General features: G+C 47.5%; 1 protein-coding gene across 1 annotated transcript in view; it reads left to right on the top strand.

Moving 5' to 3' along the window:
• The first annotated feature begins 595 nt into the window (after positions 1–595).
• Positions 596–25,187, top strand: part of prox2 (prospero homeobox 2) — a 53,197-nt gene continuing 28,605 nt past the window's right edge. The window contains exons 1-2 of the mRNA XM_070877570.1: positions 596–2,353; positions 7,577–7,678. Of these exons, the coding sequence (XP_070733671.1) occupies positions 596–2,353; positions 7,577–7,678 (1,860 nt within the window). The remainder of the gene's footprint in view (positions 2,354–7,576; positions 7,679–25,187) is intronic.

A 25,187-nucleotide genomic window follows, 5' to 3' on the forward strand; every position in this document is an offset into this window, starting at 1 on the left:
GGGCTCTTTTCCCTGGAAGAGAGAAGGCTGAGGGTGACCTGATGGAGGTATTTAAGATAATGTTTGATGGGGTAGATATAGAGAAAATATTTCCACTTGTGGGGAGTCCAAATTTAACGAAATACAAAACAGTCACAAATAAATCCAGTGAGGAATTCAGGAGAAACCTCTTTACTCAGAGCGGTGAGCGTGTGGATGTGTTACCACAGGGAGCGGTTGAAGCGAATATAAGCTTGCAGATTTGGCATGTAATTGGCAAATACATTTCAATATAGATAAGTGTGCGGTGTTACATTTTGGTAGGAAGAATATGGAGGCCATATACTGCTTGGATAATAAGGGGAAGCACAAGGGAGAAAGGAATTGAGGGTTATGCTGATAGGATGAGAAGGAGGAGGATGGGAGGAGCTCTTGAGGAGCACACACGGTGGCATCGACCAGTTGGGCCAAATGGGCTGTTTCTGTGTTGTACACTCCATGTAACTTGATGTAAATGCAAAATTAATTCTCTGTAAAAGTAACATCATCTCCTCTTTTACTCCCCAGTTCTCTAGTCGTCTTCCTCTTGCTGCTTTTGAAAGGATGCGTCAATAGTATGCCTGAGTACCGTAGTTCATCTCTTCTTTCCTTGAAAGCTGAACAAAGAAGATTTGACTCGAAAGCCAGAAGCCCCTTTGATGACTGCGTCTCTCGGCAAAGTACTGAACCCTTGGCCTATGCAATGAACCTCAACATGTCTGAACAGGATATGAGCAGTTCCAATAGCTGCTACATAGAAGGAGACAAAACCAACCGGCTTCACATGCGCCTGAAAAGAAATTTTTTTGAGGACTCGGTGTCGTCCTATTCCAGCAGGGCCATCATTTCGCAATTTCTGGAGAAAGCGGCCAAGAAAAATAATTCAGCAGATCAAGAGCTTTTCTTCTCGGCAAGGAATCTGCCCCACTCCAGCATGGAATCATTGCAGGAGGACCGGAGCAGTAACTGCTCCAAGGGCAGTGTGCAGGACCTTGGCTCGCCCTTCAGTCAGCACCACGCTATGAATAACAGTGAAGGCGACCGCTTGTTTGACGAGCACTTGCAAGCTAAGCGGGCCAGGGTAGAGAATATCATCCGAGGGATGAGCAGTTCTCCGAACACCACCCTCCCCAACAGCGAGCTTGAGGGGGACAGCAGCCAACGGCACAGAAAACTGAGAGACCAATGCAAGGAGAATAAACGCAAGCAGAGACTTCCGCAACAGCAGCAACAGCAGGAGGAGGCTCCCAGGAAACTTCCCAAACTGGCTTCCTCCCTGAAGAAGCATAGGAGAGAGGAGTGTCATAGGTTGAAGCAGCAGTTGCAGGACATGCAGGGGAAGCTCCTTGAACTACAGGAAAAGTTCTTCCAGGTTTATGATGCCAGTGAATCAGAACAAGAAGATCAAGAGGACACGTCGGAATCTAGCTTCCACGTGACTGGCACGGAGGGCAACACAGAGAATGGAAGAAATACTCCCGAGAGATGTGACGGTGATCTTTCAGACATGGACCAAGGTCTCTACATTGACTATGTTCAATCATTTCGCCAAGAAGATGAACTGACAACAGGGAAGGACGCAAGCAAGCATCAAGACATGGACAGAAAATTCAACAATCATAATCATTTCTCTTTCTCTGTTGTTGAGGGTGGCTATCTCGCTGAGTCACTTAAATATGAATTAACCAACGCAGTGGCTCACATTGTAGACTCAGCAGTACAGCTATTCTCGGTTAAACCTTCAAGCACCTCTTCCCGGTCATTTCAAAGCTTGCCAGCCCCTCGGCCCAAGAGTGTTACACATAACGACACAAACTTAAGGACGGCCAGTCATGTGTTTCGCTGCCCTCAAGATCCAATGACGCACAGATATTTTGACAACTCTCAAAACCCTCGTACCTTCGACATTCAGGATCAGATGGAGGCAATACCACTGGTGGTGAGAAAATCATCCCAAAGCCAACCGAGCCTTGTCGGTCCAGTTATTAAACAAGCCTGCCAAATGCCTCGTACCAAGACACCTGTAACATTAGCTCTGGGCTCCCAGATGCCTCTGACTGAATTGCCTGAACCTCTGTTGAGGTATGGCATGCGCAGTGACATAGGACACAGCCTCTTGGCTACCGCAAAGGACACTGCTTCTTCTGAATCATGGGACATAGTCAAACTGAGGTCAAAGGTTACCTCGCACCACATGGCGCATCAACCGCACCCACGCTTTCGTTCGAATCCAGCAGAGAATCTCTGTCTTTCTCACATCAAGTCTGAGTGTGGAGAGCTGCATTCCATGGCGGACGTCACTCCGTACACATCAGTTAACATATCCTTTCTAAGTGTTGCGTTGTAAACTTGCAGAAACCTTTTCTTTCCAAAGTCAGATGCAACACGGTATTAGACACCGAGTAAAGCTCCCTCTCAATGCACCTCAGAAGACCACTTCCTTCTGCACTTGTTCCATATTCCCATTCCTTCCCCATCGTCTCTGCATCCTCTCTGAATGATGTTGCCAGTCCAGCACCAATGTTTCTAACGTGCTGTTGCCTCACAAACCACCAGAAACTGAATTAGACTATTTGAAATTTACTTCAGTTAAAACCATTACAGCTGAGAGAAGAGACTTTCATCTCATCAGCTGGGTAAATTCAAGCTCGGGCACTAGATGCCAGATGACATGATCTGGCCAACACACCTCTATCCTCAGCCAACATATACAATCCCCAGCTGAGCTGCATAAATAATGAAATATTAGCTTTTATACATCACCTCCTCGCATTGAAGCTTTAAACAAGGCTTCAAGCACAAAATTGAATTACACGTCGCTGCCAGTGGTCTGAAACTGGCTCATAAACAACAACTTGTATTGATATAGCGCCTTTAATGTAGTCCCAAGATGCTTCACTGGAGCGTAATCAAACAAAGAAAATTGACACCAAGCTAAATAAGGAGATATTAGACAGGGGAACAAAGGCTTGGTCAAAGAGGTAGCTGTTAATGAATGTCTTAAAGGAGGAGAGAGAGCAATGGGGAGACGGAGAGGTTCAGGGAGGGAATTCCAGTGCATAGGGTCTAGGCAGCTGAAGGCACAGCTGCTGATACTGTGGCTCCTGAGAGATGTGAACAGGCAACCCAGGGTGGCCGTCCGTCCACTGTGAGGACACAGCTGGATGGTCTTGGGATCGACCAACCACAACACGGCTGAGGTCAGGAACTCAACATTAAGAAGTTGGCGGGTGTGAACTGATCTCTCATCACTCCATGGTGCAACTCCAACATTTTTATTGCGGAGATTTTCCACTTTCAGCGGTCCTGGCAAGTACAAGAAATTGAGCTCCCGGCCCGTGAGTCTTGATCCATTAAACTGAATGACTCGGAAATGGGCGGGAGGAACGCAATTCAAGCTTGATGGCAGATGAAAAGTTTGTACCAGTCTGATCTCCCAACAGTTTCCCTTTCTTACAGGGCTTGGCAGGGTAGATGCAGGGAGGATGTTTCCCCTGGCTGGGGAGTCTAGAACCAGGGGTCACAGTCTCAGAATAAGGGGTTGGCTATTTAGGACTGGGGTGAAGAGAAATTTCTTCACTCAGAGTGGTGAATCTTTGGAATTCTCTACCCTGTAGGACTGTGGAAGCTCAATCGTTGAGTATATTCAAGGCTGAGATAGATAGATTTTTGGATATTGAGGGATATGGGGATAGGTCAGGAAAGTTGAGTTGAGATAGAATGAGGCTCGAGGGGTCAAATGGCTTACTCCTGCTCCAATTTCTTGTATTCCTATGTTCTTTCCTTTGATATACCAACAAAAGGGGCTATTCTAAGGGAACATTTTGAAAAGCAAATCTTTCCTTTGTTTACAAATGCAAATAGAATAATGTGGATCATATCAAAACACCTGGCCACGTTACTGGTGCACACGATGGTGACAAAATAGATGCACTGCTGATTTGGCTTTTCTACTACTGTAAAGTGGTTTGCGAAACACTTTTTCATGCAGACAATGGCTCTTTAAATACACACAGTCAATGTCAAGAGGGGTGAAAATTATGAAAAATAATTTGTTAAGAGGGCTCAGAAACAGCTGTTCTTTAATAGTTGGAGCTAGGCGGGCTGCTAGGTTTTCAAATGTGCCCGGTCACATTTTAGCCCAATACTCGCGTGAAATTCAATACAAGAACTGGTTAAATTAGGAAAGACACGTTGGCCCAGAAATTGGATGGCCCCTGAATCTGTGCACAATACAGGTGCAGCACGCACGCACCGAATGAGGCCGCTGGCTGAATGGCGGAAAATTGGTCCGCTGGCCACTTTAGGGCAGTCTGGGCGAGCTGCGAGCACTAGTCATGGCCCCAGCGGTAGCTTGCCGATCAGGGAGGGAAGCGATTTGGCCGGGCAGACACCAGTGAAACACATTCCCACAGCAATCTCGCACCTTCCTGTTACCTCAACTAAATAGGGATTTTTACGACGCGCACACATAATTAAACGAAAAGATGGGCCAACTTGACAATGCTGCTAGGAGCACATTACTATTGTTGAGTGAAAAGTTTGCTCACTCCCAAGACTTTAACGCAGTGTCCTTTAATAGATACTTTCCATCCGCCTTGATCTCTACCTCCACCAATATTTGCTGTCTCGCACCCTCACAAGCCCCCACACCATACCCCGCCCCAAGCTCTGGCAACAGAAAACAAAAGCAATGAAACATTGAGACGGCAAAGAGGATCAACTTAAAACAGAAATCCATTTAAGTGAATTATATTCTCAAGCGAAATTGGATGGTACTTTTGCTTTCTTGTTTGCTTAATATGTAAAAAGGCCTCTTTACAGTTCCCTAATCCATCTTAATTAAATAAATGGAGTACATTGCTGTTTTGTTTTAAAGTTTAGCGATATTCATAAGGAGAGCCGAGTAGCTCCGAACCTTTCATTAACACTCACTGCTTCAGGCCCACTATTGTTCCCCAGAGTTTCTGATGTTAATGCAAACAACATCCTCTTGCATGCTTGCTCACAGAAAGGTGATGTAAAAACATATGTGGATGCATTTCTCTTCATTTAAAGGGCAAATGTGCCTTTCAAATTATAATTTAATTCCAATTGTACCCTTTAGTGTCCCAATAAGGGTCACCAACTAGTTTTAGGTAGGTTGTAAACTGACTTGTGCCCGTCTTCCATTATTCAAATACGCTGTTGAGGTGCGGGCAGCCAGTCAACTGGTTTCTTCGAAAGCGGAGTGTTCGCACGAGCAAAGTGTGACTGCAATGGTCACCCGTGTACCCAGTAAAAATGACCTGAAAAGCTCCACGGTGAGTTCAAAAATTCCAATATGTAGTCAGGGACCCAGCCATTGAAAAGTGAAACAGACCGGCAGAGTGAATGGTAGCTGGAGAAACGGATACAGAAAAACATGGAGACTTGATAGAGACAAACACTACAGAAAAAAAAATGCACTAATCATAACTTTTTATAATATTGTGTGAGAAGTCTGCAGCATCCTTGGGCTGGATAATAATTTAGTACAGGCAACTACACCGTTGAACCCTGTGCGATTCCAGCTCAGCGTGAGGGAATGGAATGTCCTCTCCCGGCCGAGTATCACCATTTGGAGTGAATGTCACTTGTCTTATTTTTAAGATGTGACCTTAATTTGATGCTGAAACTCGGCTGCCCGTGTCCTAACTTACACCAAGTCCCGCTCACCCATCACCCCTGGGCTCGCTGACCTACATTGACTCTCGGTTAAGCCCCTCCCTATCTTTGTAATCTCCTCCAGTCCCACAACCCCACCCCCTGAGATATCTGCGCTCCTCTAATTCTGTCCTCTGGAGAATCCCTGAGTATAATCACTCAACCATTGGTGGCCATGCCTTTTGTTGCCGAGGCCCCAAGCTCTGGAACTCCCTCCCTAAACCTCTTCGCCTCTCTGCCTCTCTTTCCTCCTTTAAGACCCTCCTTAAAACCTACCTCTTTGACCAATCTTTTGGTCATCTGCCCTAATTTCTTCTTATGTGGCTTGGTGTCAAATTTTGTGTTTTATGACACTCCTGTGAAGCACCTCGGGGCATTTTACGATGTTAAAGACGCTATATAAATACAAGTTGTTGTTGTAGCTTTTCCTGCATTACCACAGTGACAACACTTCAAAAGTACTGTTGGCTGGAAAGCATATGGGATGTGCTGAGGTCATCAAAGAGCATAGATACATTTAAGGCCATTGGACGATTTAAAACACCGCTCTTGCGCTGAGCTTCACCCACCAGAGGCATTGCAAGGAAGGTCTTGTGATTTTCTGTCCTTTCATTTTAAAGGATAACTATAGGGTGTGCACCTGCAATTTTTCTGGCCTGCTTTCTCGGGGTGATGAGGTGCTCACAGGGAGCAAACATTCAGAAAATTGTCCCTTATCGTCAATGGGCCTCCAGCCTGTCTCAGCCATTACAATTGTAAATCTCATTCCTTGAAATGCCCTGTTCGAAATAAAATAAATCTCCATTCCACAGCACTAAGCAGCCTATACTCCTGCACCAGACTCACAGTTGTGCCACTCGCACTCGGAGGCTGGAATTTTCTTCTGGGAGGTGGATTGGGGGCTGGATGGGGTCCGCGGTGGGCAGGAAGCCCAGGTTTATTTACCGACTTTAACAGCAGGGCCTGATTTGAATGTGAGGCCTCAATTTCCCAGCGGCAGCCAGCCAGCTTGAGAGGCAGGCTTGCGGCAGGCGGGCAGGCCTCGGTTGCGAGGAGCTGGAGGAGATTACAGAGATAGGGAGGGGCAAGGCCATGGAGTGATTTGAAAATAAGGAGGGGAATTTTGAAATCTACTGCAGGAGATTCTGCTGTTTTAGTTGTCCAGTTGTTATATAGAGCAGGAGTGTTCCAGTCTTTTCCTGCCTTTGCGAGACACTTGGGTGCACACCATGGAGCCACAAATAGAAAGTTAAAATTGATGTTCCCATCAAAATGCCTATCTCAAGTTGTTGCTACTAACAAGTCTAACCAACGAGGCCAGAACAGCTCCTTCCGAACTTCCAAATCCATGACATTTAAACAGGACAAACCAGCCAGTAATAAATACAGCTTCAAACAGAACGGAGATTCCTGGTCCAGAGTGCCAGGGGTCCAGGACCTGCAGTTTGCAATCCGGACACCCCTGGTACATTACAATGACGTATACAATTCTTTAATATCACACCGCTAAAGCGATAAGTGGGATATAATCATTACCCACAGGCCTTTATAATGTATTGCCTTACATTATATGTTTAAAAATTCACCTGATCTGTGTTTTATTTAAGAAACAAAATGGTTCACGGCTAATGTTCCTCCCTGATTTGGTTCCCATGGATCAGGATAACATGAAGAGTGAGTTTCCATTTTGGCGCTCCCAGTGTGCACCAAGAGTATTGAAACAGAAAATCTCCCCTTAGGCATTTTATCGTCGGGAACTGGTAGAATTAGATCTTTTGTAGCGGAGAATATATAACAACTTGCAGTAGGTGGGGGCATTATAGCAGAGTTGACCATCCTGGTGTGTTTTTCCTTAACCAATCTTCACATTCAGGAGGGACTAACACCCAATCACCTGAAGAAAGCCAAACTGATGTTCTTCTATACACGTTACCCCAGCTCAATCACACTGAAAACTTACTTCCCAGATGTTAAGGTAAGAAAAACACATTTACAGCTTAGTCTGAAGTTAACACCAATTGAAGAGCACACACAGCAGGTTGCAGAGAAGATGCTGTGTGTTGGAGACTTGTGTGACTGCAAGAGAAGAGACTGAGGGGCCAAAATTGCCCCGCTCCTTGAGGCCTGTTGCCACCGCAAATCGGTGGCCACGCTGCGGAGTGGAGTGGCCACCGAATTTTCGTGGAATGGCCGCTGCTAGCCCAATTGCCGTGTTAAGCACATCATCACCGTGCGCACCGCCGATCTATCCCTCTCACGCACTTAACATGGATCGGCAGCAGCGGAGCGGGGTGGGGGAATCGGGGCACCGCCGGGAAACCTTGGAAGGGCAATTGGCAGGGTTATCAGCAGCCATTCCACTTCACTCCGCAGGCTGGCCACCGATTTGCGGTGAGAACAGGCCCTAAGGAGAGGGGCAATTTCGGCCCCAAGGTGTGTATATTTTAGAGAAAGGATGTGTGTCACAGAGAGAGGATTGTGTTGATACCTTTTAACAACTCACGTTGCGCCGACTATTTTAATCAAGGGTATTGATGTTTTATTTACGTATATAAAGTAACAAGTTAACTCTCAGTAGTTTCAGGAGCTGCCAATGTTTGCTGCTTGCCAGATCGCACACCGAAGAAAGAGAAAGTACAAAGGAATCACCTGACTCATCACCTGACAAATCATATGACGCCGCACACTTACAGCCAATGTGCACCTCACATCACATCTTTCCCCTCAAATAGAAAATATATATACTAACTGTTTCAAAGTTCAAAAAAACACATAGAGGAACTCTGAAATTCAACTGAAACAGAACACGTGATCACAAGCAGGCACCATAAAAACCAATAGACCATCAATCGAGATGGAGGCTGACACTGATTTCAGATCCAGGGACGGTGATTGGTGTTTGACTACCAGGTGTTTCGGGTGCTGCAGTTGTTGTTTCTTCCTTTGGAGACCGTGGACAGCTCGGAGGACGGCCGGGGCCTACGCTTCAGGAAAGTCCTCAAATATCAGGTCTTTCGCTTTCAGGTGGCTCCTACGCATAAATCAACTGACACCGATTCCTGCAGTATGATGAGTCTCCGACTTGCACATCTTAACTTCTAGGACCCACCACCCGTCTGCATATTCCAACACTCCAAGTACTCTGGCCATGGAGTTTTATCCGCATTGCATCACCAGGGTGTAGTTCTTGAAGTAGCTTAGCATTCCTGTCACAGTAATACCGCTGATGTTGTTTCATGCCAACAAGCATACGGGTGTCTTCCTCGGTCGCATATTGAGGCTATTACACGCAATGAGAAGTAGTGTCTTGCACCTACGACCCACAGGTCTCTGTGCAGGGCTTGTTGTACCAATTTAATAGAGCCAGAAACTCTGAGCGGACTCCTTGCACTTTGTGAAGTCGTTTAATGGTCGTGATGGCATTCTCAGCTTTGCCATTGGGCTGTGGGTAGTGAGGTGATGACGTCACATGTCCAAACACTCTGTTACTAGGATGTCTGGTATCCCAAATCTTGCAAACATCTCTTGGAGTTCTCTCGGAACCAAAGTTGTTATATATGCAGACTATAGATATGCTCTCTGTGTAGTCACTGTATAGTTGCATAAGATGGAGACTTGTTACCTGGTGTACTATCAATAAAGTTTACACTGTGTATATACTATGCTGGCACCACTAGAGGGTGCAACTGGTGGAGACCAGGGTTTCCTGCCCTGTGTCAGAGGCTGTCCACCAGAGGGCACTGCGGTGGGAGACCTGAGGGTCACCTGCATAGGTGTGCAGTGCCCAGTATAAAAGGCTGCCCACCATGCTTGTGCCTCACTCTGGAGTTACGAATAAATTACCAAGGTCACTACAGTTTGAGTACAACACATTGCCTCATGGAGTCATTCATAAGTGCATTACAAACATAACAGAAGTGAGGCTGGCTACTTCGATAAAGTTACTGTAGTGATCACACATGACGAGCAGTGTACGGCCATGTAACTCTCTAAGGCCAGCCACGACCTCCGAACAAGGCCTGGCCACAATCTCGTGCTGTAGTAATGGTTCTTGGAGAACTCCGAAGAGCCAAACCGACATCATCATTTACAATGTATTGTTTAAGCTCTGTTGATATCCTGGGCCAATAGAGGCTGTCACAGACTCTACAGATACAACCTTCTACGCCGATATGTGTTGAATGAGCTACTGACTTTAATTCCTTACGCAGTACAGCTGCTACCATGACTTGCTGTCCTTCGAATATCAAATCCCCCTGGACAGTTAGTTAATCTCAAGACAAAGCAGGGGTGGGGGCATGTAGGTACCTCTGGCTTGATCCGAGGCCAGCCTTGCAGAATAATAACACACAGTTGTTTCCGAACTGGATCATATGCTGCAGCGTGACTGAGATGTTGCCAGCGTGAGTCTCCAACAAGGGAATGGTTCGCGATGAGCAATTTCTTCCAGCTCACGTGTAAAATCACAAGCTTTAACATCTGTCAGCTATGCTCTGCTAAGTGTATCTGCTAGGACCACCTCCCCTTTCTTACAAGATACTTGCAGGCAGAATTTTTGGAGTCTTGACAGTATTCTTTGAAGTCTCTGAGGCACGCTGTTCAGTGGCTTGAGAACTATTGATTCTAATGGATGATGATCCATAGATGTAAGCTTCAAATTTATCACAGGCGGACACATAAGAATAAAAGAAATGGGAGCAGGAATACGCCAACTGGTCCCACGAGCCTGCTTCGCCATTCAGTAAGATCATGGCTGATCTGATCTTGGTCTCAATTCCACTTTCCTGCCTGTTGCACATAACCTTTGACTCCCCTATTGTTATATATGTGAACTTGTATTTACTCTGCACAGCCACCAGAGGGCTCATCCCCTGGAGTCCCAAAGAATCCCATAATCCCTTGGGAGCACAGGTATTTAAGGAGGCCTCACAGGTTGGAGAGGCACTCTGGAGACCTGCAATAAAAGACTAAGGTCACACTTTACTTTAAGCTCACAGTGTTCAGTCTGACTCTTTCTCCTTACATAACAACTGGCGACGAGATACAGATAGTGAACCTAAAGATGCAGAGAACAGTGCACATCCTGGAGAAATTCTCGGAGGGAGATGATTGGGAAACTTTAGTGGAGCAACACGACCAATACTTCGTTGCCAACGAGCTAGATGGGGAAGAGAACACTGCCAAATGAAAGGCAGTCCTCCTCACCGTCTGTGGGGACCAACGTATGGCCTCATGAAGAATTTGCTCACTCCAGCGAAACCCACGGAGAAATCGTACAACGATTTGTGCAGACTGGTCCGACAGCATTTGAACCCAAAGGAAAGTGTTCTGATGGGGAGATACCGGTTCTACACCTACAAAAGGTCTAAAGGCCAGGAATTGGTGAGTTATGTCACCGAGCTAAGACGCCTTGCAGGATATTACGAATTTGAAGGACATTTAGAGCACATGCTCAGAGACTTTTTCGTACTTGGCATTGGCCACAAAACCATACTTCGCAAACTTTTGACTGTAGAGACCCCAACCTTGAGTAAGGCCATAGCAATAGCCCAGGCATTCATTGCCACCAGTGACAATACGAAGATAATCTCTCAGCACACAACTGCTGCTACAGGTACTGTGAACAAAGTGATGTTGTTTTCGAATCGTAACACATACCTACCTGCAGCTGCACGTCCGCAGATGTCTCAGAGTCCACCATCAAGGGTGATGAATGCAAGGCCATTAACACCTTGTTGGCGCTGCAGGGGTGATCATCATTTCTATTCATGCTGATTCAAAGAGTACGTTTGCAAGGGCTGTGGAACAATGGGACACCTCCAATGAGTGTGCAGGCGAGCTGAAAATCCTGTTAAACCTGCAAACCATCATGTTGCAGAGGAGGACAGATCAGCGTTGCAAAGAGGTCGTCGGCCTTTGGTAGTGGGTATTGATCCTGCAGGGAGAAACGAATGATAGTTACTTTGTAATCGCCACAGATTTTGACGGTGCCTTCTCCCTTGAGGACTGGGTCAATAGGACTGGCCCACTCGCTGAACTCGATCAGTGAAATGATGCCCCCTCTTTACAGCCGGTCTAGCTTGATCTCTACCCTTTCTCTCATCATGTACGGTACTGCTCTTGCCTTGTGATGGATGGGTCATGCCTCCGGAATTAGGTGGAGCTACACTTTTGCTCCTTGGGATTTCCCAATGCCTGATTCGAACAGCGAAGGAAATTTGTTTGAGACCTGGGTACACGAAGTGTCCTCAGTGGGCGATAGCACTTGGACGTCATCCCAGTTCCAGCATATCTTTCCCAGCCAGCTCCTGCTGAGCAGCATGGAAGATCGCCCGGTACCACCCAGAGTGGTGGCTTGTGCACCGCTCCATCGTATGAACCAGAGTCTCAGACCGAGAAGGCACAGGTACATGGGGTGTACACATTCACCACGAATTGTCCCCCGATAATGCTGAATGTTGAACTAAATGGACTCCCGGTGTCAATGGAGCTGGAACGGGCGCGAGCCAGTCCATCATGGGCAAAAAGACTTTTGAAAGATTGTGGTGCAACAAGGCCTCAAGACCAGTCTTAACTCCAGTTCGCACGAAACTAAGAACTTACACAAAAGAACTGATTCTTGTCATCGGCAGTGCTACTGTAAAGGTCTCCTACGATGGAGCGCTGCACAAGCCACCACTCTGGGTGGTACCGGGCGATCTTCCACGCTGCTCGGCAGGAGCTGGCTGGGAAAGATACGCTGGAACTGGGATGACGTCCGAGCGCTATCGCCCGCTGAGGACACTTCGTGTACCCAGGTCTCAAACAAATTTCCTTCGCTGTTCGAATCAGGCATCGGGAAATTCCAAGGAGCAAAAGTGTAGCTCCACCTAATTCCGGAGGCGTGACCCATCCATCACAAGGCAAGAGCAGTACCGTACATGATGAGAGAAAGGGTAGAGATCAAGCTAGACCGGCTGTAAAGAGAGGGCATCATTTCACTGATCGAGTTCAGCGAGTGGGCCAGTTCTATTGTCCCAGTCCTCAAGGGAGAAGGCACCATCAAAATCTGTGGCGATTACAAAGTAACTATCATTCGTTTCTCCCTGCAGGATCAATACCCACTACCAAAGGCTGACGACCTCTTTGCAACGCTGGTGGGAGGAAAGAAATTCACAAAGCTGAAACTGACTTCAGCCTACATGACACAGGAACTAGAGAAATCATCGAAGGCCCTCACCTGCATCAACACGCACAAAGGTCTTTTTGTTTATAACCGATGCCCGCTTGGAATCCAATTAGCGACGGCGATATTCCAGAGAAACATGGAAAGCTTACTGAAGTCAGTCCCACACACCGTGGTCTTCCAGGACAACATCTTGGTCACAGGTCGGAACACACGCGAGCATCTGCAGCACCTGGAGGAGGTTTTTAGTCGACTCAACCGCGTGGGGCTCAGGTTAAAATGCTCGAAAATCATTTTCCTGGCACCTGAAGTGGAGTTCTTGGGAAGGAGCATTGCGGTGGACGGCATCAGGCCCACCAATGACAAGATGGAGGCAATCGAGAATGCACCGAGGCCACAGAACGTGACGGAGCTGCGGTCGTTTCTGGGACTCTTGAACTACTTTGATAACTGCTTACCAGGTCTCAGCACACTGCTAGAACCACTACATTTCTTACTACGAAAAGGGGCCGAATGGGTTTGGGGCAAAAGCCAAGAAAATACCTTTGTAAAAGCAAGAAAAATGTTATGCTCAAACAACTTGTTTGTGTTGTATGATCCATGTAAGCGTTTGGTACTAGCATGTGATGCATTGTCATATGGCGTCGGGTGTATATTGCAACAAGCTACTGATTTTGGGAAATCACAACCAGTTGCTTATGCATCCAGGAGTCTGTCTAAGGCTGAGAGAGCCTGCAGCATGATTGAGAAAGAAGCGTTAGCGTGTGTCTATGGGGTAAAGAAAATGCATCATTAGCTGTTTGGGCTAAAATTCTAATTGGAAACTGACCATAAGTCACTTGTATCCCTGTTTTCTGAGATTAAAGGGATAAATACCAACACATCGGCCCGCATCCAGAGATGGCCGCTCACATTGTCCGCCTACAACTACACCATCCGCCACAGGCCAGGCACAGAAAACTGTGCCGATGCTCTCAGTAGGCTGCCATTGACCACCACGGGAGATGGAAATGGCGCAGCCCGCAGATCTAGCCATGGTTATGGAAGCATTTGAGAGTGAGCAATCACCCGTCACTGCCCAGCAGTCAAAACCTGGACAAGCCAGGACCCCTTATTATCTCTAGTCAAAAGCTGTGTGCTTCATGGGAGCTGGTCCAGTATCCCAGTGGAAATGCAGGAAGAGATAAAGCCATTCCAGTGGCGCAAAGATGAAATGTCTATACAGGCAGACTGCCTCTGTGGGGCAATCGAGTAATGGTCCCCAAGAAGCGCAGAGACACCTTCATCAATGACCTCCACAGTACCCATCCCGGCATCATAATGATGAAAGCGATAGCCAGACACCACGTGTGGTGGCCCGGTATCGATGCGGACTTAGAGTCCTGCATTCACAGATGTAATACATTCTCGCAGTTAAGCAATGTTCCCAGGGAGGCGCCGCTAAGTTTATGGTCTTGGCCCTCCAAACCGTGGTCGAGGGTACATGTCAACTATGCAGGCCCGTTCTTGGGTAAAATGTTCCTTGTGGTTGTAGACGTGTATTCCAAGTGGATTGAATGTGAGATAATGTCGGCTACACGTCCGCTGCCACTACCGAAAGCCTGCGGGCCATATTTTCCACTCATGGCTTACCCGATGTCCTGGTGAGCGACAACGGGCCATCTTTTACCAGTGCTGAGTTCAAAGAATTCATGACCCGTAACGGGATCAAACATGTCACATCTGCCCCGTTTAAACCAGCATCCAATGGTCAGGCAGAGAGATCAGTGCAAATCATCAAGCAAGGTTTGAAGAGGGTAACTAAAGGCTCACTGCAGACTCGCCTATCCCGAGTCCTGTTTAGCTACCGCACGAGACCCCACTCGCTCACTCGGATCCCACCTGCTGAACTGCTCATGAAAAGGGCACTGAAGACAAGGCTCTCGTTAGTTCACCCTGATCTACATGAACAGGTAGAGAGAGGTGGATTCAACAAAGTGCATACCATGATAGCGCAAATGTGTCACACGAAATTGAGATCAATGATCCTGTATTTGTATTGAATTCTGGACAAGGTCCCAAGTGGCTTCCCGGCACTGTTGTGGTCAAAGAAGGGAGCAGGGTGTTTCGGGTCAAACTTTCAAATGGACTCATTCACCGGAAACACTTAGACCAAATCAAACTCAGATTTATGGACTACCCTGAGCAACCCACCTTGGACCCTACCTTTTTTGATCCCCCAACACACACACCATTGGCAACCGGCACCACGGTTGACCACGAAACAGAACCCATCATCCACAGCAGGCCAGCTGCTCAGCAGCCCAGCGAGGGCCCAACAAATGATTCAACAATACCAGCTTTCACACCGAGACGATTAACCAGGGCAAGAAGGGTCCCAGATAGACTCACATTGTAAATAGTTACACTATTAACTTTGTGGTGGGGTGGTGGGGGTGTTGTTATATATGTGAACTTGTATTTACCCTGTACAGCCACCAGAGGGCTCATCCCCTGGAGTCCAAGGGATCCCATAATCCCTTGGGAGCACAGGTATTTAAGGAGGCCTCACAGGTTGGAGAGGCACTCTGGAGACCTGCAATAAAAGACGAAGGTCACACTTTACTTTGAGCTCACAGTGTTCAGTCTGACTCTTTCTCTATACATAACACCTATAGTTCAAGAAGCTGTCTATCTCAGCCTTGAATATATGCAATGACTCATCTCTACACCTTTCTGGGGTCGAGAATTCCAAAGATTCACGACCCTCAGAGAAGAATTTCCTCCTCATCTCTGTCTTAAATGGACAAACCCTTATTCTGAAACAATGCCCCCTAGTTCTAAATTCCCCCACAGGGGATCATCCTCTCAGCATCTACCTTGTCCAGCCCCCTCAGAATCTTATATGTTTCAATAAGATCACCTCTCCTTCTTCTGAACTCCAATGAATTTAGGCCCAACCTGCTCAACCTTTCTTCATATGACAACCCCTTCATCTCAGTAATCAACCTCATGAACCTTCTCTGAACTGCCTCCAATGCAAGTATATCCCACTTAAATAAGGAGACTAAAACTGTACGGAGTACTCCACGTGTGGCCTCATCCATGCCCTGTGCAGTTGTTGCAGGACTTCCTACTTTTATACTCCATCCCCCCTTGCAATAAAGGCCAACATTCCATTTGCCTTCCTAATTACTAACTGTACATGTCTGCTAGCTATTTGTGTTTCATGTACGAGGACACTCGGGGGCCGATATTGCCCTCTAGCCAAAACAGGGTACACCTACCGTATTTTAGGTGCTCCATCCGCCCCAATGCATGGGACGGACATTCCAGCGATTTTCAGGAGGTGCAATATTCAAATTGGCCGCCCCGCCACAGCGACCAGTCTGCACCGACCTGTGGCTCTCGCGTTCAGGCGGAAACGGCCCTGAAGGAAAGGGGCAATTTTGAATCCCCAGATCCCTTTGAACCGCAGCATTCTGTAGTCTCTCTCGATTTAAATAATATTTTGACTTTCCCACATTATACTCCATCTGCCAAATTTTTGTCCACTCACTTAACCTGTCAATGTCGCTTTTGCAGACTCTTTGGTGCCAAAATTGCCCCTTTTTTTTAAAGAGCCGTTACCGCCTCAAAGAGGCAGCAATGGTGCAGAAAGCACTCACCGCTCGGTCGGCGTGGAGGGGCCCACATTTTGTAAATTGCCCTCCTTTATTTTTGGAGCGGTGTGTGAGACCGCCCCGGCCCTCTTCCCGCTCTGTCGGGCATGTGCTGACCCCTTACTGACCGGCGGCGACCCTCTTTCCGCCCCGCTGGGAAATTGCCCCGCGGGAGCGGATCGGCTACCGGTTGGTACCCCCGACAGCTTTCCCCGGCGGGAAGCTTCTTGTGGCTGGGTGGCCGTCCGCCTTAAAGTGGCTCTCCTCTAACTGAAGGAGAGGGATGATGTGATGGATCAGCGTGACGTGGCATGTCCGCACGGAGCTGATGAGTCGGAGCAGCGGTAGATCCGACGCAACGGCTCTTCCGCTCCGCCGATGTCCAGAGCACCGCACCTCCATACCACTCAAAATTATTATTATTTTTTTTAATCGGTAAGTGTGCCCTGTTTGGAGCGGAGGGCAATTTCGGCCCCTTTGTGTCCTCCTCACAACTTGCTTTCCCACCTATCTTTATACAATTGGCAAATTTGGCTTGAAGTTCTTTCTCTATCAGTGCTTATCTCATCTCTGCTGCTGTTGATGCTCTTGATGCATACGTAACTGGTTGTACATTCTGCATCATTGCTGCTCTAAGTCCAGGTTGAGATGCATTGTATTGTAGAGTGACTTCTTCCTTTAAATTATAATACCCAAGTAATTGAAGTCTCCCCAAAAGCACTCTGCATTAAATGCCTGAGCAGCTTGTTATGTCTGACAGCTGTGGGAGAAACTTACTCAGATATCGAGCAAGTCCAAGCAGTCACTGGATCCCCGCTACATCAGTCGGTGTCGGCATCTCCAACACTGCTTTAACTTTGGCTGGATCTACACAAAGTTCTTTTCCTGTAGCAATGCGTCCAATAAAAGAGAGACTTGCATTTCTATAACGCTATTCACGACCACCGGTCGCCCCAAAGCGCTTTGCAGCCAATGAAGTACTTTTGAAGTGTAGTCACTATGGGAAATGCAGCAGTCAATTTGCACACAGCAAGCTCCCATGAACAGCAATGTGATAATGACCAAATAATCTGTTTTTAGTGATGTTGCTTGAGGGATAAATATTAGCCAGGATAACGCCCCTGCTCTTCTTCGAAATAGTGCCATGGGATCTTCTACATCCACCTGAGAGCAGACAGGGCCTAGGTTTAATGTCTCATCCGAAGGGCGGCACCTCTGACAGTCCAGCACTCCCTCAGCACTGCACTGGCATGTCAGTCTAGATTTTTGTGTTCAAGTCTCTGGTGTGGGATTTGAACCCACACCTTTTGACTTGGAGGCAAGGATGTTACCCACTGAGCCACAGCTGACAGTTGTTGCCTACGAAGGAACCTCTGCCTATGAAGTTTCATTTTGTCAATGTTTAACACCACTGCACGATCGTTGCATTGATGTAGGAAAGTTTCTAGGGACTAGACTTTCGGCACATCATCACCCATATAAGCGCTGAGATTCAGACTATCGCCCATATTTGATGAAAAATGGAAACTAGCGCCCGATTATCACCCATTTATCGCCGGCGCAACTTTTGGCATACAGGAATGAGCTGCATCAGCCGGCCTATTTAAAAAAATATATATATAAATATATGACGTCATCCTCGTGCCAGGCAGAGAATACTGGTTATAATGGAAACTAGCGCCCGATTATTGCCCAGATGATCGCCGAATGCTACTTTCGGCAATTCGCCCATATGATCGCCTGCCCAAAAAGACACTGAAGAAAAGTTGCAATCACCTGACCTTAACTCGGCACTACGGACGCCATTTTGTAACTCAAAGGATCTTTAATAAAAGACTGCTTGAAGTGCTCGTCAGAAGTAATTTGAGAGTGATTTTAAGGGCGTTTTTGACTCTTGCCAATCATCTAATCTTATTTGTATTTATTGAGGACAAATTAAGGGTATTTATAGCGATGGGGCCTGTAATTTCTCAACCAGAATTGATGAATAATCACATGCTGCAGAATAGAGATGGGAGAAGGTTCATTGAAGAGCATTATGTGCCCAATCAAAGAGGTGGCAGACTACTCACGAGGAGGAGACGTTACACCCAACGCATTTACAGGGATAAGCGATCATACCTGGACCAGTCCAATAACACATGTGTTAGAAGGCTGCGATGCCGAAAGGAGGTCATCAGTGAGATATGCCAGCTAATTAAGGGAGATCTGCAGCCTACCAGCACCATCAGGACTGCACTGCTCGTTGAGGTTAAGGTTACTGCGGCACTTTCCTTCTATGCATCAGGCTCCTTTCAGGCCTCAGCTGGCGACATTTGCGGTATCTCTCAGCACGCCACATATTGCTGCATTCAACAGGTGACTGAAGCCCTTTACGCACGCAGGATGGATTTTATAAACTTCCCTATGACTAGGAAGGCACAGAGCGAGCTTTGGGATTCTTGAGAATAGCAAACTTCCCCAAGGCGCAGGGAGCAATAGACTGTGCGCACATCGCCCTGCGAGCACCTTTACAGGATGCAGAGGTGTTTTGGAACCGGAGGGGATTCCACTCCCTGAATGTGCAGCTCGATGTCGACCACAAGCAAATAATCATGGCAGTAAACGCAAAGTTTCCAGGGAGCATCCATGATGCACACATCTTGCGTGAAAGCACTGTCTCTGCTCTGTTTAATAGTCAGCCACAAGGTCACGGTTGGATTCTGGGGGATAGAGGATATGGCCTTGCCAGCTGGCTCATGATCCCCCCCGTGTAAGCCCCAGACAGAAGCCAAGAAGCGCTACAATGAAAGCCATATAGCTACATGCAATATCGTTGAAAAGACAATTGGAGTTCTGAAGCAGCGCTTCAGAGGCCTGGACCACTCAGGAGGCAACCTACAGTACCACCTTGAGCAGGGAGCTGAGTTCATAGTGGTGTGTTGCATGTTGCATAACCTAACTATAAGGAGAGGACAACAATTGCCAGATGGGACTGCCATCCACTTCCGGAGAGAGGGGAGAAGGATGAGGACCTCGGGGAGGACAATCAACCTGGCGATGAACCCATGCCCCCATGCACCCCCACACCACTGGAAAAGCTCTGTGATAGATACGCAGCTGTAAAACTGTTGCGTCAGCAGCTCATAAATGAACGCTTTGTGTGAAGTTACATTGGTGACCGTTACAGTTCCATTACGTTTCATCCTTGCCTGGCCTGGCCATTGTTTGCAACCCTTGTATTGATGTTTTACCTTACATTATTAGACACTTCACAACAATTGTAAACTTAAATAAAAAGTTTTAATAATTTAACTGATTTAAAATATTTTTAAAGAAACTATATGTAACACAAACCCCCAACCGTGAACAACATTTTTTTCAACAACAATATAACGAGAACACCCTCCCACCAGCCCACCATCCTCAACAGTCAATAATCAACATTTTTTTTAAAATTAAACAATAATATATGCCCCCCCCTCCCTACCTCGGCCATGCTTCCCTCCTCTAACTTGAGCCCCCCCTCATCATAAACCCCACTTTTCCACTTAATCCCCTAGTAACGGGACTAAGACATCTTGCAGCAGAGCACCTCAAGGGCTGCTGCTGTGGAGGGTTGGAGTCAGCAGAATGACCTCAGTGGATCAAGGAGAAGACGTTTGCGAAGAGACATCTTGAGTCAGAAGGAAGTTCTTCCTGCTGTCTCGCATCTGTCGTGTGCCGCAAACATCTGCTCCATGCCCTCTGATATTCTGGCAGATAGTGTGGCAATGTTGCCGGTCAACCCACCAATCACCTGGAGGAGTTCTCGGCCTATGTTGACGCTCGCCCTCGACAGTGACATCCTCGTTGACATCTGACCATCGCAGCGCGTGCCTACCTCGCCAACCCAACCTCTGCAGGGTCAGCGTGGGCACTGGACGACTCGGAGTGCCCTGCTAGAAGCTGCTTGGCCCCGCTACTTCATCCATTGAGGATGACGTGGCCGCAGGTACCACAGATGACCCTTCCGGCTCATCATGCTCCTCAGTCGTATGTTCTTCTTCTCCCGTGGTGAGCACGACCCGCGGCATGACCTGATGCTCCAGGGGCCTCCCGTTCCACCTGGGAAGCTGGAAAACATAATTGAGGTTAGTAGAAGAGAAGGGGAGATATGAGAATGCTTGCGCTGCGCAGGCATATGTACGAGGAGCAACACTACTGCAATAAATGTGAATGAGAGACGTTACATATGAGAGTACAGAAGAGTACAGAAGCTGCATGCATAACATTACATCATTCATATATTATAATAAAATGGCAGTAAATTACTACTGCTTTACACATTACTCACATGGTGCAGCAACGGGATCTGCACGACCACCGGTGGCAGAACGATTATGCGTGCCCAATAAGGCTGCAGCACATTCTTCCAGATCGGTGAGAGAGTGCAGGTCAACAGGCCCTCCTCCGGTCCGCCTGATTCTTAGATATCTTCCTCTGCAAATGTGACAAGAGCATGGCATAAGCTATTTGCCTAGGTACTATTACAGAAACACAACAGATATTGTAATCCACAAGTAGTCACCCCACATGCTATTCATTGTTAATGTTAACATTATATGCTAATACAGTTTGTATCCAATGGATGCATGGTTATAACATCGACATTTAGAGAAAATATTTAATAAGGTCGTGTTTATGAACGAATGCTTGACACCAACCCTCTTGCATACAATCTCCAGGAAAGGCCCCATTCACGGGCCATGCCATTCGGCGCCTGAGGGTGAGCTCGGCAATGACAGGGCCATAATGGGAGGGGGCACCGTGTCCATGGGCTGTGCTCGGAGACCTCCATGTGGCCGCAGCTAATGTCCCAAAGTGTCCCAGGGCAGACAGTGAGCCAGGGCAGCTCTCCCCCAGTCCAGGCTGGGTCACTGTGTGAGTGACAGCAGCTGGAGAGACTCACACAGTCTGGGCAAAGCTGACAGGACCCCTCAGTGCTCAGTCGTTCCTCCATCCACCAACCTAACTAAAAAGGAAACGGTGCCCAATTTAAAGAGTTGCTCACGGCACACAAGCAGCGATATAATTTAATAATTGTCCTTCTAAACAAAATGATAGAAATGACGAGTGTTTGTGGTCTGTCTGTTTCCAGTATTCCTTTGGCCCCAATTTTCGATCAAAGCATTTAAATAATAATTAATACTGTTGATTAAATTTAAGGCATCTCAGCAACATAGAGTAAAATGGCGCAGGTTCCGACCCCAGTCCAAATCTTAACAGGGAAGCTACCCAAGATTAATTATAATCTGGCAGATTTACATTCTAATTAATGAGTCAGTACATCATTACAATTATTAATTTAATACTTACTCTTGCCGATGAAAGAAGACTGTTCCAGCGCTTGCGGCACTGGTCTGCCTCTCGTCTATCGTGGGTCATAGATGACACAATAGCGGCATTATCAGCCCATATTCTCTGTATATCCGGGGGGGAGGTTTTTCATGCCCACCTCGGGTTAATTGGCCCCACTGAGTCTCCACCTCATGGACTAAGGCCCCGTTCGCCTCTTCGGAGAAGGCTTTCGTCCTCCTTCTCCCTGCAACCTCCTCAACACTCTCTCCCGACTCCTTGTGCTCCATCTCCATCTTATCTGCTTCTCAATTCCTTCAAAAAATGCCTCAACACAAATCTTCCTTCTCTCTCTCCCTCCCTTTGCCTTCTGAGCATGTGCAGATGATCCCTGACCTCCCGAATCGTGGGAAATGTTCTTTACCTGAAAAAAAAACATGCATGCGCAGAACGGCCTTTGCTATGGACGCCAGCCTTGCACAACTGAACACATCGCTATCGCCTATTTTACATCGCTAAGGCCATTGCCCAACTTAAAAAATCGAAACAAGCGGTTTTAAAAATTGGCGATATTCCAGCGATCCTGAAAAATAAAAAAAGTACTAAGGCCGGAAATATCGTCCATTTTTGGGCAATAGCAATCATAGTGGAAAGTCTAGCCCTAGGTGTTTGTTATGGCCTCGAGTCGCAACTTCAAGCATTTCTCCTAAACCATCTGTCATAAAATCATCTGCAATGACTTCTATCCCTTGCAGTCCTTCCACAAGCTCATGCATCTTCTGTTGGAAAACTTCTGGCACTGAGCTGATTCCAAATAGTATACCCTTCCAGCGGTATCATTCAAAAGGTGTGTGGAATGTTGTAAGATATGATGACTATTCATTGAGACTCACGCCAAGTCCCATTGCGAACATCGTCAATCGTGAAGACATGGTGGCCGAAATCAGTCATCTGCCCATTTCTCAGTGGTATGCCGGTGGTATGTCGTTTCATACCGCCAGGGTGGAGTGTGCGTGTTTTTCACAGTTTTTTCTTGGTGGTATGCCGAGTGGAGTGCAGTGGGCGTGTGCGGGCAGTGAGTCCTTTTCACTCGGGAATCTTTGGGTCCCGAGTTTTGCGCATGCGCGTGCTGCTGCGAAGCTCCGCCCCCCCCCCCCCCCCCCACCCCCGAGAGACACCGACCAGAATCGACAGAGACTGCCAGCCTGAAAGCGCTGTGCAGGTATGTGGGGGGTGGGGAGTCACTTCTTGGGGGAAGATTGCTATTTGTGGGGGGAGGGGGGAAGATATTGCTGCTTGGTTGGGGTAGCAGATCGCTGTGGGGGGGAAAGAGACTGGGGGGGGGGGGAAAGCGACTGGGGGGGGGCGGTGACAGATAAAAACATTTTCACAGGTGAAGAAGCATACTGCCAACTGAAGATCGACTTAAAACCATCTTTTCAAGGGCAATCTGCAGGGTCGGTGGTAAGTCATCAATTTGTCAATTTTGGCCGGTATGTCGGCAGTCTACATGGGTGGACAGTATGCATACTGTAAGGTTCGAAAATCCACGGCCGCATTTTATTGGAACACCCGAAGGACAAGAAAGCTACCGTGGGATCGTCCTATACATTTTAAATGAACATTTTTTTGGTCAAGTAAAATCCTCAGACCAGGCAGGCTGGGAAACGTGTGGGCGGATACAGACTTTGTGGAGTCTGGCTCACAAGCGAGTCAGAGGCACTGGCCAATGGGGGAAAAGTGCATTCTGGCAGGCCAATCAGGGGTCAAGTCGGGCCTGAAGCGGGGAAATCCTCAACCAATGGGGACTACCTGGCCCAGTGTGAAAATATGACTCACCCCTAATGAATATGGACCATCATCTACCTAATGGCCCATCAAAGGGGAGGCCCAAGCCGATTGACTCCCCGGAATGTTACAATGGACCAGCAGACGTTGAGGCACCAATGTGCACTGAAACAATACCCCTGTCCTCACACCTACCTGTAAATATTCAAAGTTTTCTCCCCGTCCAAGCTTACACAATGGACCACCAACTGAGTTTGAGCGCTAAAAGGCCAGAACTAAATTGGTTATAGGACCTACAGAACCACCAGGGGTGCAGAAGTAGCAGGGTGTGGAACCAGCAGGGTGTGGAAGCAGCAGGGTGTGGAAGCAGTAGGGTGTGGAACCAGCAGGGTGTGGAACCAGCAGGGTGTGGAAGCAGCAGGGTGTGGAAGAAGCAGAGAGGAGGAAGCTGTTGGAGTCAGCTGGTAGGAAGCTGTTGGAGTGAGCTTTTGGAAGCAGTTGGAGTGAGCTTTTGGTTGTTGGAGTCAGCTTGTGGGAGTTGAGTCAGTTTTTCACAGGGCCCTCGCTCTGGGGAAGGTGTGCTCAACTCCAGCAGCTTTTTGCTTAGGAGCCAACCGAAAGGCAAAGAGAAAAACCGACGCAACATTGAGGAGGAAAACCGAACCGACCAACAATGTAAAACCCACCCCAGAGGGACCCCGAGCTGAAATAAGTGCCCCCAGAACCCCGGAGTTGATAGGATTGTGAGTATAGCCCAAACCCCCTCACAGACTCAATTTAGGACAGGGATTGGTAAGAAGGGTGGAAGTGGGAGGTGGGGTTGTGTGTGAGTGGAATGTTTTAACCTCTTATTTTCCCCTTCCCTGTTGTGAGATTTTTTGTGTTGTTGAGTGAGATTGTGCCATTACTGCTATTTATGACCTCTTCCTATGCCCTCTATCTTGGTGGTTACTATTCTAAATAAACAACATTAGCCATTTTGCACTCTTACCCACTGTGTCTGGTGCCTCGTTACTCACCCATCCTCATAAATCATACGTACAGAACCCCAGGGGAGTGTAGATTCGAACCCACACCCCAAAGCTCCCCTTACAATACCGCCCGGCGGTATGTCGCTGATGAATATTCTGCCAGGCGGTATGTTGGTATTTTTCGATCAATTTCGCAATTTTGGGTGGTATGTTGGCGGTCCGCGGGCAGTTTGCAGTAGTGTGTCCACCAATTTTGGGCCCTTTAGCTCCGTGTAGCTGCATCTTCAATCTTTGGTTGAGGATAATCGTTTCGCTTGATAGCCTTGTTTAAGTCTTAAGGATCTAAGCAGATGCGTGGTGTGCAATTCTTCTTTGGTACGACTAACACTGAACTAATCCACGAGGTCAGTGTTGTACAGGAGCGATGATGTCCTGTCTGACCAGACCTTCGAGAGTTTCCTTCAGCTTATCCCTTAAAGCCACTGGTACAGGACATGGGACTTGTTGGACCAGATCTATCGCCTTGTCGAGCCTGATTCAGTGCTCTCCCTCAATTTGTCCCGCTTCATCACTGAATATCCAAAGATGTTTCAGCAAACATTC

The sequence above is a fragment of the Pristiophorus japonicus genome, chromosome 4, assembly GCF_044704955.1.
Source record: "Pristiophorus japonicus isolate sPriJap1 chromosome 4, sPriJap1.hap1, whole genome shotgun sequence".
Classification (NCBI taxonomy): Eukaryota; Metazoa; Chordata; class Chondrichthyes; family Pristiophoridae; genus Pristiophorus; species Pristiophorus japonicus.